The 17,081-nt window shown below is 44.4% G+C and overlaps 1 protein-coding gene across 1 annotated transcript in view; it reads left to right on the forward strand.

The window, feature by feature from the left end:
* Positions 1–17,081, forward strand: part of PMPCB (peptidase, mitochondrial processing beta subunit) — a 55,399-nt gene that overhangs the window by 13,437 nt on the left and 24,881 nt on the right. Inside the window, 3 exon segments of the mRNA XM_030216406.1 lie at positions 2,424–2,622; positions 3,135–3,214; positions 13,216–13,328. Coding sequence (XP_030072266.1) covers positions 2,424–2,622; positions 3,135–3,214; positions 13,216–13,328 — 392 coding nt within the window.

The following is a 17,081-nucleotide window of genomic DNA, read 5'->3' on the forward strand; positions in this document are numbered from 1 at the left end:
ATATCTTTTTTTGAGATGCGGCGACCAGATTGAACACAATATTCGAGGTGCGGTCGCACCATGGAGCAATACAAAGGCATTATAACGTCCTCATTTTTGTTTTCGATTCCTTTCCTAATAATACCTACATTCTATTTGCTTTCTTAGCCACAGCAGCACACTGAGCAGAAGGTTTCAACGTATCATCAACGACAACACCTAGATCCCTTTCTTTGTCTGTGACTCCTAACGTGGAACCTTGTGTGACGTAGCTATAATTCAGGTTCCTCTTTCCCACATGCATCACTTTCAACTTGCTCACATTAAATGTCACCTTCCATTTAGATGCCCAGTCTCGTAAGTTCCTCTTGTAATTTTTCACAATCCTCCTGCGATTTAACAACTTTGAATAACTTTGTGTCATCAGCAAATTTAATTACCTCATTAGTTACTCCCATCTCTAGGTTATTTATAAATATGTTAAAAAGCAGTGGTCCCAGCACAGACCCTTGGGGAACCCCACTATCTACCCTTCTCCATTGAGAATGCTGACCATTTAACCCTACTCTCTGTTTTCTATGTTTTAACCAGTTTTTAATCCACAATAGAACACTACCTCCTATCCCATGACTCTCCAAATTCCTCTGGAGTCTTTCATGAGGTACTTCAAACGCCTTCTGAAAATCCAGGTACACAATATTAACTGGCTCACCTTTATCCACAGGTTTGTTCACCCCTTCAAAGAAATGTAGTAGATTGGTGAGGCAAGATTTCCCGTCACTAAATCCATGTTGACTTTGTCTCATTAATCCAAACTTATTGATTAAGTTGTGAAATTGAGTACAGTGTGACTGGAGTTTGGATCTGCATTATACTGCTAGCAGGCTGCGGCCACAAGCCTACCCAAACAAACTCACCGAGACACCCCAAAATAAAAGGTATAATTAAATACTTAATTCTTTATCTGAAGGTAGTAAATCAGGAATCGCAGCAATCAGGTGGACACTCAAGTGCAACTGTTACTTATTTGAGGACAGATAAGCAAGCAGATAGTCACAGCAATCCAGCACCCAGAACCAGCACAGGGGCTTCTTAGTTCTGCCCAGCTCCCGGGGAATACTAGATCTAAGCAATTCACAAACATCAGCTCGGAAATCACAAGGCCCTGGAATTCGTTGCCAGAGAATGTGGTAAAGGTGGTTAGCTTAGGGGAGTTTTTAAAAAGGTTTGGACGGCTTCCTAAAGGAAAAGTCCATAGACCGTTATTAAATGGACTTGGGGAAAATCCACTATTTCTGGGATAAGCAGTATAAAATGTTTTGTACATTTTTAGGATCTTCCCAGGTAGTTGTGACCTGGATTGGCCACTGTTAGAAACAGGATGCTGGGCTCGATGGACCTTTCATCTTTCCCAGTATGGCAATACTTACGTACTTGTATATACTTATGTAAGCCTTGGCAGAAGTTTCTTTCTGCGCACAAGATGTTTCAGCAATGTCCCGAGAAAGAGTTCTAAATGGAGTCCCCTCCCCCCCCCCCCCCCCCCCCCAAAAAAAAAAAATACAATAGGGATAATACATTTTGCATCCAGGTTGGTCTGTGCTGGAGCCAATCAGGGAAATCAGAAACACGTAAATAAACTTGTTTAACACAGGTTCAGGATGGGGTGAGAAATATGGATATGTGTTCCTCTCATTATGCATTGTAGCGTCTCTCATGCACTGTGAAGAAGGAGCCAAGCAAGTATTTTTGTGTACCAGCTGGGTAAGGTTGTCTGTAAAGCAAATATATGCAATAGATATGCAGTTATTAAAAGACAATGTTTTCAGCAAAGTCAGGAGCCCTTTTACTAAAGGATTGGTGCACGGCAATGGGCTTGACACATGCCAATCCGGAACTACCGCTGGAGCCCGGCAGTAGTTCCCACCGCCAGCACGCATCATTTTCTATTTTTGTAGTGCTGGTGGATTAATGGGTAGCGGTAAGTGCTCCCTCCTGAAATGGCTGCGCGGTAAGTGGTTCACTTACTGCACGGCCATTTCTTGTCAAGAAAAAAAAAAAGACTTCCTTTTACCCACTGCGGTAAAAGGGTGCCTCAGCACGCATCACAGACATGTGCGGACGCTAGCGCAGGCTCCCTTTTACCATAGCTTAGTAAAAGGACCCCTCAGTTAGGCCACCAAAGCCTAACTTTCACCAAAAATAGGAATAATTTTTCCATCCTGCATCAGGGTCTGATTACAGATTGCAATGTATTTGCCTATATTTTTTTGTTGCAGTGGAACGTGATGTTTTCAGAGTGAAGACCCAACCTGTGTTTGAGACTCATTTTCTAGTCTAAAACTCTGTGAGTTTGCAGTGTGCACATATAGGAAAGGGAAAAGCATTCTGGTACATTTTAAAAAAATTTCTACTTCATTGATTTTTTTTTTCTTGGTCTCTAGCTGTGGAGATTCTTGCTGACATCATTCAGAACAGCACTCTGGGAGAGGCAGAGATTGAGCGAGAGCGGGGTGTTATCCTGCGAGAGATGCAGGAAGTGGAAACCAACCTGCAGGAGGTGGTCTTTGATTATCTCCATGCCACTGCCTATCAACACACAGCACTGGGACGCACCATCCTCGGGCCCACAGAAAACATCAAGTAAGTAGCCAGTACAATTTATTTTTGAAGTCTTCTCTTTCATTCCATCTTCTGTCTTTCTGCTCCATTATCTCTGGAGCTATGGTAAAGAAATGAGTCTTTAAAAAAATAATGGTTTACAGAAATGGTGTTTCCCTGTTATCAATTGAACTTCATGAGTGGGTGGTTGGTGTAATACTTGCATGGCTTGAATATGTTTTATTGACTTGATTTGTAATAAGTATCTTAGACTCCTTACTAAAAAAACCAAAACAAAACAGATCCTTCCTTGTTTGTGATCTGTTGAGAAGCAATCCCAGATCTAGGATGGCAAGCTGCATATAGCTTTTGGTTACACAGAGCACACATTTTGTGATGCTTCCCAGACGTGCTGTGAAGATATTAGTCTGGCTTTGCTGTGACAGATGGGAAGTGACAGTGAAGGTTCTATGGCCCATCTCTCATGATGTCTGGCCCCTCAAAACCTTTCTGCCATTTAATCTTTCTGCATCTCTTTCCTGACCCTTCTACAGGTCTATAAACCGCAACGACTTGGTGGAGTACATAACAACACATTATAAAGGACCGCGGATGGTACTGGCTGCTGCTGGAGGTCAGTGTAGTTAGCATTTATGAGATTTACATTTTACCATCCTGATTATCATGCAGGGTGAAGTCTGCAGAAGTGGAGGATCATCTGGCTGAGACCCAGGAAAACCAGGATTCAGATCTCACCGATAACTGCTTGTGACCATGGGCAAGTCACTTAACCCTCTATTGTTGGAAATAATCCACTGTACCTGAATGTAACTCACCTTCAGCTACTGCTGAAATGTGTGAACTAAAGTACATAAGTGTTGCCATACTGGGACAGACCGAAGGTCCATCAAGCCCAGTATTCTGTTTCTAATAGTGGCCAATCCAGATCACAAGTACCTGGCAAGATCCCAAAAACAGTACAATACATTTTATACTGCTTAACCTAGATATAGGCAGTGGATTTTCCCAAGTGCATTTTAATAATGTCTTATGGACTTTTCTTTTAGGAAGCTACCCAAACCTTTTTTTTTTAAACCCCGCTAATCTAATTATTTTTACCACATTCTCTGGCAACAAATTCCAGAGTTTAATTACACTTGAGTGAAAAAATATTTTCTCCAATTCATTTTAAATTTACTACTTTTTTAGCTTCATTGCGTGCCCCGTAGTCCTGGTATTTTTGAAAAGCGTAAACAAGTGATCTATGTCTACCCGTTCCACTCCACTCAGTATTTTATATACCTCTATCATATCTCCCCTCAGCTGTCTTTTCTCTACGCTGAAGAGTCCAAGCCGTTTCAGACTTTCCTCATAGGGAAGTTATCCCATTGCCTTTATCATTTTCGTTGCCCTTCTCTGTACCTTTTCTAATTCCACTATCTTTTTTGAGATGTGGTGACCAGAATTGCATACAGTGTTCAAAGTTCAGTCGCACCATGCAGTGATACAAAGGCATTTATAACATCCTTGTTTTTATTTTCCATTCCTTTCCTAATAATACCTAACATTCTATTTGCTTTCTTTGCCACCGCAGCAGACTGAGGGTTTCAAAGTATTGTGAGTGATGACTCTTAAATCCTTTTCCTGTTCGGTGATTCCTAATGTGGAACCTTGCATCATGTAGCTATAGTTCGGGTTCCTCTTTCCCAAATGCATCACTTTGCACGTGCTCATATTAAACATCATCTGCCATTTGGATGCCCAGTCTCATAAGGTCGTCTTGCAATTTTTCACAATCCTCTTGTGATTTTTAACAACTTTGAATAAATTTGTATCGTCTGTAAATTTAATTACCTCACTAATTATTCCCATATCTGGATCATTTATAAATATGTTAAACTGTGGTCCCAACACAGGCCCCTGTGGAACCCAACTGTCTACCCTTCTCCATTGAGAATTTAACCCTACTCTTTGTTTTCTATCCTTTAACCAGTTTTTAATCCACAATAGAACACTACCTCCTATCCCATGACTTTTTCAATTTCCTCTGGAGTCTTTCATGAGGTACTTTGTCAGGTGCCTTTCGAAAATCCAGGTACACAATATCGAGCGGCTCACCTTTATCCACATGTTCGTTCACCCCTTCAAAGAAATGTAATAGATTGGTGAGGCAAGATTTCCCATCACTAAATCCATGTTGGCTTCGTTCATTTATCCATGCTTTTGAATAATTTTGTTTTAAGATGAGCTGTAGCAGACCTAGGATCATGGTGCGATATGCTTTATGCCATTAGTTTTATGAGATTGATTTTCTAATACTTTTCAATTCTTCTGGTAAAAGCACCATAGAGCTGTTTTGTTTTGTTTTGTTTTTTTTTTTTTGGGGGGGGGGGGGGGGTTGTTTTTTTTTTTTTTTTTTTTAAATAGTTTATTTACTAATTTCAAATACCTATCAAGCATTACAACCGTTTAGTGCTCAATTAGAAAACAAGTATAGGTTAGTTTTGATCTCTTGAAATAAAATATAGACAAGTAGACAGTGACAGAACATTACTTAACATGACAGCCAGTAAGTAATTTCCTATACCTTTCCGCAGTCTATTGTGTGTTCAGTAAGAAGAAATTAGTTCTTACCTACTAATTTGCTTTCCTTTAGTCCCTCCGGACCGGTCCAGAATCTGACTGATGCGTTGTGCACGCCTTCCAGCAGGTAGAGGCTGAGAACTCTGACTCTAGAGAGAGATAATAAGAGCCCTGGTTAGCTAGAGATAGATTCAGTATTATAACAAAGCAGAAGAAGAAAAGAGAAGAACAATATTCTGTGCAACCAGGAAACTTGAGCAGCCACCAACGACCTACTATCAATGAGTATGTGCCTCTTGCATAAATATATTTGCTGTACATTTATTTTATTTTTTAAATAAACAAATGCTCAAAACAGTTCTATCTGAAATCCACGAACTGAAACATCTCTTCAAACAATTAGAGGGAGGGATCTGTGCTGGTCCAGAGGGACTAAAGGAAAGCAAATTAGTGGGTAAGAACTAATTTCTCCTTTAGCATCCCTCTGGATGACTGATGTAAAGTAACAAAGCAGTACCTTTATGGGCGGGACCCTAGTAAACCCACCGTGAGAACATTCACCAAAAACTGCATCCTGACGACACTGAACATCCAATCTGTAGTGTTTAGTAAATGAATGCAAGTAGGACCATGCTGCTGCTTTACAAATCTCCAAAGGAGGCACTAACAAGCGCTCCGCCCATGATGCAGCTTGCCCCCTAGTAGAATGGGCTTTCACTCCTTCTGGAATAGGTTTCCCAGAAAGAAGAAAAGTGGAAGCAGTCATCTCTTTAAGCCACTTAGAAATGGTGGGTTTAGACGCCACCAGCCCTTTGCGGGAACCTCCAATCAGCAGGAGCAGACGATCCGTACATCTAAATTCCTCTGTAGTCTTCAAAAATAGTGCTTAAGAACTCTCTTGACTTCTAGATTCCATAAAGCCGTTGATCCTCTGTCGAACAGGGACTGTCTCTTCATGTTCAAGTGTACAGTGCTGTGGACGTCTAGTAGCACTTTAGAAATGATAAGTAGTAGTAGTAGTGATCCTCCGATCCTGAGGAAGAACCTAACAAAGGGAAAATTACTGCTTGGGACAAATGAGACCTTAACAAGACCTTAGGGAGAAAGGAAGGGACAGGGAGTAAAACTACCTGCTCCTTAGAAAACTCCAAAAATGGAGACTGACAGGAAAACTCCTGCAACTCCAGCACTCTCCTAGCCAAGGCAATGGCCACTAAAAATACTGTCTTGAGTGTCAAATCTTTTAGAGAACAGGATTCCAAGGGCTCAGAGGGAGAGAACCAAATTGAGGCACCAAGCTGGAAAGATGGCCCTAGAGGGGGGACGAAAGAGACCCGCTCCATAAAGGAACCGAGACACATCTGGATGACAATATAAGGCCTTTCCTTGAATGTGTCCTTGAAAACAAGACAATGTCTCCATTTGCACCTTAAGAGAAGCTAGCGCCAAGTCTTTATCAAAACCCTGTTGTAAAAACTCCAGGATCTCCGCTACCAAAGCATGAAATGGAGAAATGTCCCAATTTGCACGCCATGCCTCAAAAATCCGCCAAGTTATAATTCAGAGAAGTCAAATGGCACTGAGACCGAAGCATCAATCCGGATTTCGCCCCCTACACTCGACACAAACCGCACTATCTAAAGTCTGCAATGACCTGTTCCTTGCCAAATCCAAAGGCCACTACTCCATCCTCATCCTCCTTGACCTATCCGCCGCTTTTGACACAGTCAATCACAACTTACTTCTCGCCACACTGTCCTCATTTGGGTTCCAGGGCTCTGTCCTCTCCTGGTTCTCCTCTTATCTCTCCTTCAGAGTACACTCTCATGGTTCTTCCTCCACCCCAATCCCGCTCTCTGTTGGAGTTCCTCAGGGATCTGTCCTTGGACCCCTTCTTTTTTCAATCTACACCTCTTCCCTGGGCTCCCTAATCTCCTCTCATGGTTTCCAATATCATCTTTACGCTGATGACACCCAGCTTTATCTCTCCACACCAGACATCACTGCGGAAACCCAGGCCAAAGTATCGGCCTGCTTATCCGACATTGCTGCCTGGATGTGCAACCGCCACTTGAAACTGAACATGGCCAAGACCGAGCTTAGTGTCTTCCCTCCCAAACCCACTTCTCCTCTCCCTCCACTCTCTATCTCAGTTGATAACACCCTCATCGTCCCCGTCTCATCTGCCCGCAGCCTCGGAGTCATCTTCGATTCCTCCCTCTCCTCTGCGCATATCCAGCAGATAGCCAAGACCTGTCGCTTCTTCCTCTATAACATTAGCAAAATTCGCCCTTTCCTCTCTGAGCACACCACCCGAACTCTCATCCACTCTCTCATTACCTCTCGCCTTGACTACTGCAACCTACTCCTCACTGGCCTCCCACTTTGCTATCTATCCCCCCTTCAGTCCGTTCAGAACTCTGCCGCACGCCTTATCTTTCGCCTGGACCGATATACTCATATCACTCCTCTCCTCAAGTCACTTCACTGGCTTCCGATCAGGTACCGCATACATTTCAAGCTTCTCCTATTAACCTACAAATGCACTCGATCTGAAGCCTCTCCTTACCTCTACCCTCATCTCCCCTTGCGTTCCTTCCCGTAACCTCCGCTGTCAAGACAAATCCCTACTTTCAGTACCCTTCACCACCACCGCCAACTCCAGGCTCCGCCCTTTCTGCCTCGCCTCATCCCATGCCTGGAATAAACTCCATGAGCCCATACGCCAGGCCCCCTCCCTGCCCATCTTCAAATCCTTACTCAAAGCCCACCTCTTCAATGTCGCCTTCGGCACCTAATCTCCACACTTCTATTCGGGAAATCTAGACTGCTCCAACTCGACATTTCGCCCATTAGATTGTAAGCTGTTTTGAGCAGGGACTGTCCTTTTTTGTTAAACTGTACAGCGCTGCGTAACCCTAGTAGCGCTCTAGAAATGTTAAGTAGTAGTAGTAGTAGCATCATGGCAATCACATTGGCGTAGTAACATCTCTGTCAACCGAGCCCGCTCAAGAGCCAAGCCATGAGACAAAACTGAGCCAGAACTGGATGAACCGCTGGGCCCTAGACTAGGAGACCATGAGATTCTGGAAACCTGAGCGGAGGGCTGATGAGAAGGCATACGAGTTCGGCATACCAAGGCCTTTGGGGCCAGTCTGGTGCTACCAACATTACGAGACCCCTCTGCGCCTCGATCCTTTGAATTAGGAGGCCCAGAAGGGGCCACGGAAGAAATTCATAAAGAAGCCGCGACATCCAAGGCTGAGGAAGAGCGTCTACGCCTTTTGGTTTGAGATCCCTTCTTCGACTGAAGTATCGTGGCACCTTTGTATTGAGATTTGTGGCCAATAGATAAATGACTGGAGTCCCCCAGCAATCTACGACTGCCTGAAATGCTGTCGCACCAAGAGCCCATTCTCCTGGGTCTAGTGTGTTGTGACTGAGAGAGCCCGCCTGAACATTTGACGTTCCCACTACATCAGCTGGGTGAAGCTCCACCCAACTCATGAGCTGCGCCACTTCCTGTTCCAACTGGCGACTCCTCGTCCCCCCATGCCGATTGACGTATGCCATTGCTGTGACATTTTCTGATAGGATGCCTACCAACTTGCCTGTGAGAAGAGAATGAAATACTTCTAGAGCCAACCAAATTGCTCTGGTTTCCAAGAGGTTGATCGAGCAGCACGACTCTGGCCAAGAGCAAAGACTCTGCACAAACTGACTGAGACAGTGAACTCCCTAGCCTCTGAGGCTGGCATCTGTTGAGACTGCTATCCACTGAGGCGATTCCGGAGGCATCCCCTTGGTCAGTTTGGTTGTCTGAAGCCACCAGTGGAGGTTGGCTCCTGAGCTCGAAGTGGTAATTTCACCTGCTGGGAATCCTGCAGTGACCACCTGGACAGGAGGGACTTCTGAAGATCTTATTTATGCAGTGGCCCAAGGCACCACTTCTATCATTGCCACCATGGAGCCCAAGAACTGGTAGATAATCCCTTGCAGTCAGTACTGATCATTGCAGAAATGCTTGAATCTGAGCCTGTAACTTGAGAATCCTGTTCTGTGGAAGAAATACTCGACCTTGAACTGTATTGAAGGACACTCCTAGGTAGTTGAGTGTCTGAGACGGTACTAGACGACTCTTGAGAGAGTTGACCACCCAACCAAGGGACCGAAGGAACTGAACCACTTGTGACCTGCAGACTTTCCTGATAGGACTTTGACCTGATCAGCTAATTGTCCAGGTAAGGATGAATTAGAAAACCGTCTTTCCTGAGAGCCGCTGCCACCACAACCATAACCTTTGTGAACGTATGAGGAGCTGTGGTGAGTTCCAGTGGCAAAGCCTGAAACTGATTATGCTTGCCCAAAAGTGCAAATCAAAGAAAATCCTGGTGCATGGGCTGAATTGGAATGTGCAGATAGGCCTCTATTAAGTCCAGTGCAGTCAAAAACTCCCCGAACCAGACGACCACTATGACCAAGCAGTCTCCATATGAAAGCTGGTGACTTTGAGTGCCCGATTGACGGAGATCCAAAATCTGTCAGAAAGATCCTTCTTTCTTTGGGACGGCAAAGTAAATGGAATAATGGCCTTGCCTGATCTCTGCCTTGAGAACATGACAGGGAGACTCTAGGAAGGCGCCTGGAAGATGCTGTGCAAATTCTAGGGCATACCTGTCTCCAATATCCTCCTGCTTGGAGGTAATCCGAGCCCACCTCCAATAGAACTGTGTTAAGCGAGCTCCCACAGGAATGAGAAGCTGGACCCGGAAGCCTTCATTGAGCAGGATGGTCTGCAGACTGGAAAGAGGCTCCTGCATCTCTGCCTCCCCTTTGAGCCCCTCAAAAGGACTGATTCTTCAGAAAGAACCAGGACCGCTGAACCGGAGCCACTCTACCTTTCCTATACTGACGAAAATCTCGTCCCTGAGTTTGCCCAGAAAGCAGGCTGAGACCCGATGCCCTAGGTCGGTCTTCAGGAAGTTGAGGCACCTTGGTATCTCCTAGACTGCGGACTAACTTGTCTAACTCTTCGCCAAACAGAAAGGATCCCCTAAAAGGGAATTTACTCAGTTTAGATTTAGAAGCTGCATCTGCAGACCAACCTCGTAGCCAAAGAGAACACCTTGCAGCCATATTCAAGGCCATGGACTTGGAAGAGGCTTTCAGCAAATCGTATAAAGCATCTGCCAAAAGGCAGAACCCAATTCAATCTTAGCCACTTCGGTGCCTATCAATGCCAAATTATCTGAAGTTCTATCCAAGACTCTCTCAGACCAGCAAAAACAAGCCCTAGCCACCAAGGAACCACAGATGGCTGCCAAAGCGGAGACATCAAAACTACTGTTTAACTAACAGAGCCTCCATATGATGATCCTGAACGTCCTTAAGAGCCGTGCCTCATCGAGCCGAAAACATTACTCAATTCCATAAACAATGGGACAAATATGTCACATGGCAATCCCAAGCCGGAATTGAACTAGATGCCCCCAGGCTGATAGTTCCACCAATGTGACTGAAATACTTATGGACCCATGACCGATGGTCATCAGTTGGATTACAAGAACCGCTAACGGGGAAGGGTGGGGGAGATTCTGAAGGTTATTTGTTGATATTTAGTTGTAGATGTAATTGTATGCTGTGTAATGATTATTTGAATTTAAAACTTCAATAAAAATAATTGGGGGAAAAAAAAGAGCCGTGCCTCCATCCATGGGGTTAGTATTCCTCTTAGTAACCGCTGAGACTATCGCGTCCACAACTGGAGGCTTGAGAAGGGACTTGTCTGAATCAGAAACTGGTTAGAGACGGATCATAGATCAAGCGAGCCGAAAAGGAGAATCTGGTACATCCCACTGTGCCTGAATGATATCTCTGATATCCTGGTGCATAGGGAAAGTCTTACTCAAGTCTTCTTATGCCTTTTACCAGGAGACTACCTTATGGCCCTCCACGGCCATGGGCTCCTCTTCAAAATGCAAGGTAGTAGCCACCAAAGAAATAAGCTTCTGTAAATCCTCTTTGTGAAAAATTCGAACCACAGATGGATCCTCCCTTGGAAGCAAAGTCTCCGTACCCGAGTTCCCTGGACCTGAGTCCTCAGAAAACTGCCCCTCTCCTAAATAATCGGTCTCCTCCAGTGAGAGCATCTCCTGATCTGGCTCAGAAACCAGATCCTCTTCTAGATTCCAGGACCCCCTAGGTCATTTTGCTGAGGCCACCTGCCTGTCTAAGCATCCGCCTTAACCGGCCAAAGCTGGACCTGACCTTTGTAACATGAAGGCCTTGTACATCTGAAGGATGAATTCAGGAGGGAACCCCCCCCCCCCCTCCTGTACCCTGATTGGTTAGGCAGGCTGCTCCACTTACATAGAGAATAAAATGGAGCTTCACGTCAAAATAGGAGCTGGCATCTTTTTCTTTACTGACCCTGAATCCTCAACCACTGTTGCAGGAGAGGAAGCTGAGTGAGAGGGACCAAACACCGCTGAAATTTCTACCACGCTGCAGTACTTAAAGGTACTGCTCGCCACAAGCCCCCGCCGCTGCCAAGACAGCACAACTGCAGAATTTCTCTGCCATTTTACGGCCTCCCTGATGCGCTGAATTGGCCTTTTTTTTTCTCCAGCAGGAACCCACGCGACTGATGGGCCAGAGCATACTCCCGGAGCTAGAAAAAAAAGGTGCGATACCGCCACAAATAAATGTGGAAACGGAGCTGCCCTGCTTGTTTGCACCTCAAATTGCTTCAATTACTTTTTTTTTTTTTACAAATGTAGCTGCCTCTTCCAGGTCTCAAAACACTCTTCCCTTGAAGAGGTTGAGGCAAGCTCCCAAACACGCTGCAGCGCACCACGCTGCAAGGAGAAAACAGGAGGAATTGGGGGGAGGGACCCGGCCACCCGAGTGTGACGCCCCTGAGGCGTGTAGAGACCCGCCCCTGTGGGCATCAGCCTCCAGATAAATGCAAGAGACAGCGGTGCATAGAAGAAATCCTAAAAATAAACCCCTTAGTCTATAATAAAGACACTGTTCACGCTTATCATTTTTTTTTTTTTAACTAGAAAGAAAGAGAGCACAGAGAAAAGACACTAAAGGGCTCACCACCTTCCACCTGCTGGAAACTGAGAATACTGAATCTATCTGTAGCTAGCCAGGGCTCTTATTGGCTCTCTCTAGAGTCAAGAGTTCTTGGTCTCCACCTGCTGGAAAGCATGCACAACCCATCAGTCAGATTCTGGGTGCTCCAGAGGGATGCTAAGGAAGAGCTGGTTAAATGTGTAGTAATTTCCAGTAGAAGTTGATGATATCCAAACTTGGAAGGAACTGATCTAATAAGGGCAAGGTGATTTCAGCACTGTTTTATATTTGAAAAACACTAGGAAATGCATGCAGACGCACAGTTTTCACATCCTGCCTTGCTTTGATTGCTTTTCCTACACTCTTTTATACTCTCCCCTTTTCTCTCTCTCTCTTGTTTTCCGGTTGAGACCAATAATAATAAATATTCAGGTACAATAAGTCACTTCCCCAAAGAACTTAGTCTGAGTACCTGAGGTTAAGGGAGATAAATTGACTTGTCCAGGATCACAAGGAGGTAATCTGTGGGAGAAGTGAGATTTGAACCATGATTTCCCAAGCTCTTGATCCTAACCAGTAGGCTTCTCCTGCAGCTGCTTAGGAAATGTAGTTTCACCTCGCTGATTGGGCTGGTCACTGTCCTTTGTAACCCACATTGGGCATCCTTTTCTGTGAACACTGTGCTTGTCATACATCATCTGCTTGCCTTCTGCAGAAGTTCTAGCAGATATCTTTTTAAGATTTATTGTATTACATTTTTTTTAAACAGGAAATATGGTATTAAAACAGCAGTGTGTGGTAAAGTCCCTGCTGAACAGGTTAGACTCTGAGGGGACACAATAATGGATCTGAAAAGCTTTGCTGCTTCCATGTCGCAGCTTAAGGTTTTACTGTCCACACAGGGAGCCTGCTTTTGGACACAGTGTTCCCTGAAAAAGCAACAGGATTTGAAAATGTATTCTTATTCTGTAGGAGTATCTCATGGGCAGCTGCTTGATTTAGCCAAATATTATTTTGGAGACTTACCTGCCACATATGAAGGAGAAACACCAGCCCTGCCTCCCTGCAACTTCACAGGAAGCGAGGTGAGCTCAGGGACTGACACTGATGTGCTTTTTAATACACTGGGTAAAGGAGAAGGCATATTTTATTTTAACACGGTAATTTAAGCTGTCGCTTTGTACATATCACTATTTTCATCCTCCACCACTCTTGAGCCTGTGTTTGCATGCTCATTCACTGTGGAGCAGATTGTCCAAAGTCACTGCCTAATAAACTGGCCAGGGTTGTAACTGCTGCTCTGTGCTGGTCTCCTCTCCTATTTATGTAGGTTATAATTGCTGCTGTGTTCAGTCTCCCGTTTTCACACTTCTTAAAGGGTGTGGAGGAGGGGAACCTTCATGGAGCAGCAGTTACAACCCTACTTAAAGACATACAGAGGGGAACATTACAACCCGACCACTTTACTGGGCAGACTGGATGGACCATAGAGGTCTTTATCTGCTGTTATTTACTATGTATCTTATTTACTTCCTGATATAGGAATGTGCTATAGAACAATAAAAAGATATTAGTAACTATATAATATTCCAAAATAAAGCTGACCAAAATATAAATTACTAATTTCCATGATGCAACACTAGAGCGTTTAAAAATAATGAATAAACTTAAGAACTATATCATCTTTAGTGGGGGAGTGAGACAAGGCTCAACCCAGTCATGTCCATGCATTTGGGTAATATGAATAAAACAAAAGGCTGGAGGGAGAAGTCCTAGCATAAAAATCAACCAAGGTAGTGGGCTTAGACACATCATTAGGACTTCTTTCCCTCATCAGCATCTCCATAACTATCATGTCCCCCTTCTTGCAAGGCCATTCTCTTAACATTATTGGTTCTGAAGATTTCCGTACTGTGCCACAGAAACATTTTGCAGAAATATCTTAAGTGAAAATTTAAGGTTGATTGAAGATTCCCAAAGGGTTTTTGGAGGCTAGTAAGTAAGTTTGGCTGGAGGGAAGGGGTTCAGCCACCTAGTTTTTATTTAAACATTTGTACCAGTTTCCAAGAAGACACTATTTTAGGACAATACCACCATAAATGATCTGCTTCCTCATTAACCTAACATATATGGGGGGTCACGTGACGCTATGTTCGGGAGAGGACGCTGATAGCTTCGCTCCCGCTCTCTACCCGCCAAATCGGCAATTATCGGCCTTGAAAACAGCGTGAAATTCACCCAATTTGAAAGACAAATAAAGCGGAAACCGCAACCAAACGCCGAAAAGAATTCCACAGATGGCAGCGAAGAATTTGAGAAAAGATAAAAGCAAAGTAACGGAGGACAAGATGGTGGCTCCAGCAAGCCCGGCGGCCTCGCAGGTAGGATCCGCCTGGGCAGCCGAAATTGTCGGCGAGGTCACGAGCGCCATGGAAGCGATCCTGGAGACAAAACTGGGCACTTTGGCTACGAAGTTGGAGACTTTAAATAATAATGTAGCCCAAATAGGAGTGGATATGGCAGCATACCAGCAGCGAGCTAGTGATGTGGAAGACCGCATGGTGAAATTAGAAGAGGCACAAACCAAGCTCACAAAGCAGGTTGAAAGTTTTGCGGCTAAAATAGAGGATTTAGAAAATAGATCTAGGCGCAATAATTTGCGTCTAGTGGGAATCCCTGAAAATCAGGGAGAACGCGACTTAAAAAGTTATCTGGAAACTTGGTTGGCGAAGGAACTGGAGCTCCCTGCAACACTGGGACCTTTGCGGATTGAAAGGGCACACCGCTTGGGATTAAAACAGGCAAATGTGATAAGGCCCAGAGTGATAATCTGCAAAGTCCTCAATTTCGCTCATAAAACAGCAATTTTACAGGCGATTAGAAGTGGCAAGGAGCTGATAAGCGGAGACCAGAAAATATTATGTTTCCAAGACTATTCAGCAGGGGTCTCAGCTCAACGGAAGCTGTTCTCCCCCATCTGCACAGAATTAGTGAAACGTAAGATTCGCTTCGCGTTGATGTACCCAGCAAGGCTCCGGATTACATATAAGTCATCTACAGAGATTTATTCATCAGTGGAGGAGGCGCAAAGGTTTTTACACCAACTGGATTGTGAGCGCTGAGATGGAAGTAAAAACCATAATCGATTTGGCAATTGGAAGGCGCAGTGGCGCAGACGGAATTTATCTGTTAAGAGGATTCGTTTAAAAGAGTTTCAGTTTTGGATTTTAATACTTCACCAAAAGAAAGAAAAAGAAAAAGAAAGAAAGAAAAGGTCATTGAGAAACTGTACAAGACCATAAACTGGAAAAGTGGAAAACTTTGAGCTGCATTAAAACTAACTAACGGAGACTTTATCATGGTTTGGTTAAAGTTAATCAGGGACACCAGATCTTGGAATGTATAAGCAGCATTGAAATGAGACAAATAGAAGGGTAAGATTGGTTGCAGAAAGAACACTAATGTTTTACAATAATATGATAAGAGATAGAAAGACTTGAGTAAGATCTTGGGTGGCTACAGAGAATCATAAAAGGGTAAACAAGGAGAATGGGTTTTAAGATTTAAGGTTTGGGGTGGAGGGGGCGTTAGAGGTGACCTAACTCCGTCGGGGGACATCGGGGAAAAGGAAGGGCAGGGTAACTCTAGGGGAAGGAACAGGGGAGGGAGGGGAAGAAGGGGAAGAAGGGGAAGGGGTTCAAACAGGGGGATTACACTGTGGATAATGGAAATAAAAGTTGTTATATATGGGTATATGGAAAATAGGTCAACATCAAAACAAAGGATCTGGGGGAAGAGGAGAAGGAGGGGCCGGAGGCTGGGCTGGCTTTTCCAAGCGGAAACGGATGTGACATGGCACATTGCCTATGAGCAATTAAGAGAACATGGTTAAAATAGTAACATGGAATGTTGGAGGTATAAACTCCCCAATAAAGAGATCCAAAATATTACATTATTTACAACGAATAAGAGCAGATATAGTATATCTGCAAGAAACACATCTAACTGACAGTGAACATGCTAAATTAGAGAGATGGTGGGTGGGCGACTGTATTGCCTCTGCAGCTGTTGGGCGTAAGGGGGGAGTGGCTGTGCTTATCAGGAAAGGAGTGGCCTCTCAACTCACGAATATCGTGAAAGACCCAGAGGGACGCTTTATTTTTGCTTCAGCGATGGTGGCCCGTCAGCAGGTTGTGCTGGACAGTATATATGCTCCAAACCAGCTGGACCTAAATTTTTATAAAAGGTTAGTGGCAGTGTTGGTTAAAGTAGACGCATCCCCCTTGTTGTTGGGAGGGGATTTTAACATGACGTGGGACCCAATAGTGGATAAGTCTAACCCTCCTTTGGGACAGAGAAGACCTGTGACTAAGGGATTACCTAATTTCTGTACATTACTCAACCTTATAGATGTTTGGAGGACACTTCACCCCACAGAAAGGGAATACACCCATCAATCTAGGGCCCATAACACACATTCTAGAATAGATTATCTGTTGTTCTCGCGATCGCTTTTCTCGGAGGTTTCAGAGGCTGAAATTGGCCCCTGCGTAATATCGGATCATGCTGCGGTGTGGTCAGTTTGGAACCCGGGATCGCAAAATATCATGGCAAAGACCTGGGCATTCCCCAGTTACTTGTATAACGATGGGCAGTTTAAAGAATATTTATTAGGGAAGTGGACAGAATACCTGCGACATAACGAGGGGCCCACAACAGATGACGCGCTACTATGGGAGGCGGCCAAATCGGTGCTGCGCGGCGATATAATCAGCTATGTTAGCCATTATAAAAAGGCCAGGGACAGAGAGATCTTACGGTTGGAAAGGCAGTTAAGA

Source organism: Microcaecilia unicolor, chromosome 10 (genome assembly GCF_901765095.1).
Source record: "Microcaecilia unicolor chromosome 10, aMicUni1.1, whole genome shotgun sequence".
Classification (NCBI taxonomy): domain Eukaryota; kingdom Metazoa; phylum Chordata; class Amphibia; order Gymnophiona; family Siphonopidae; genus Microcaecilia; species Microcaecilia unicolor.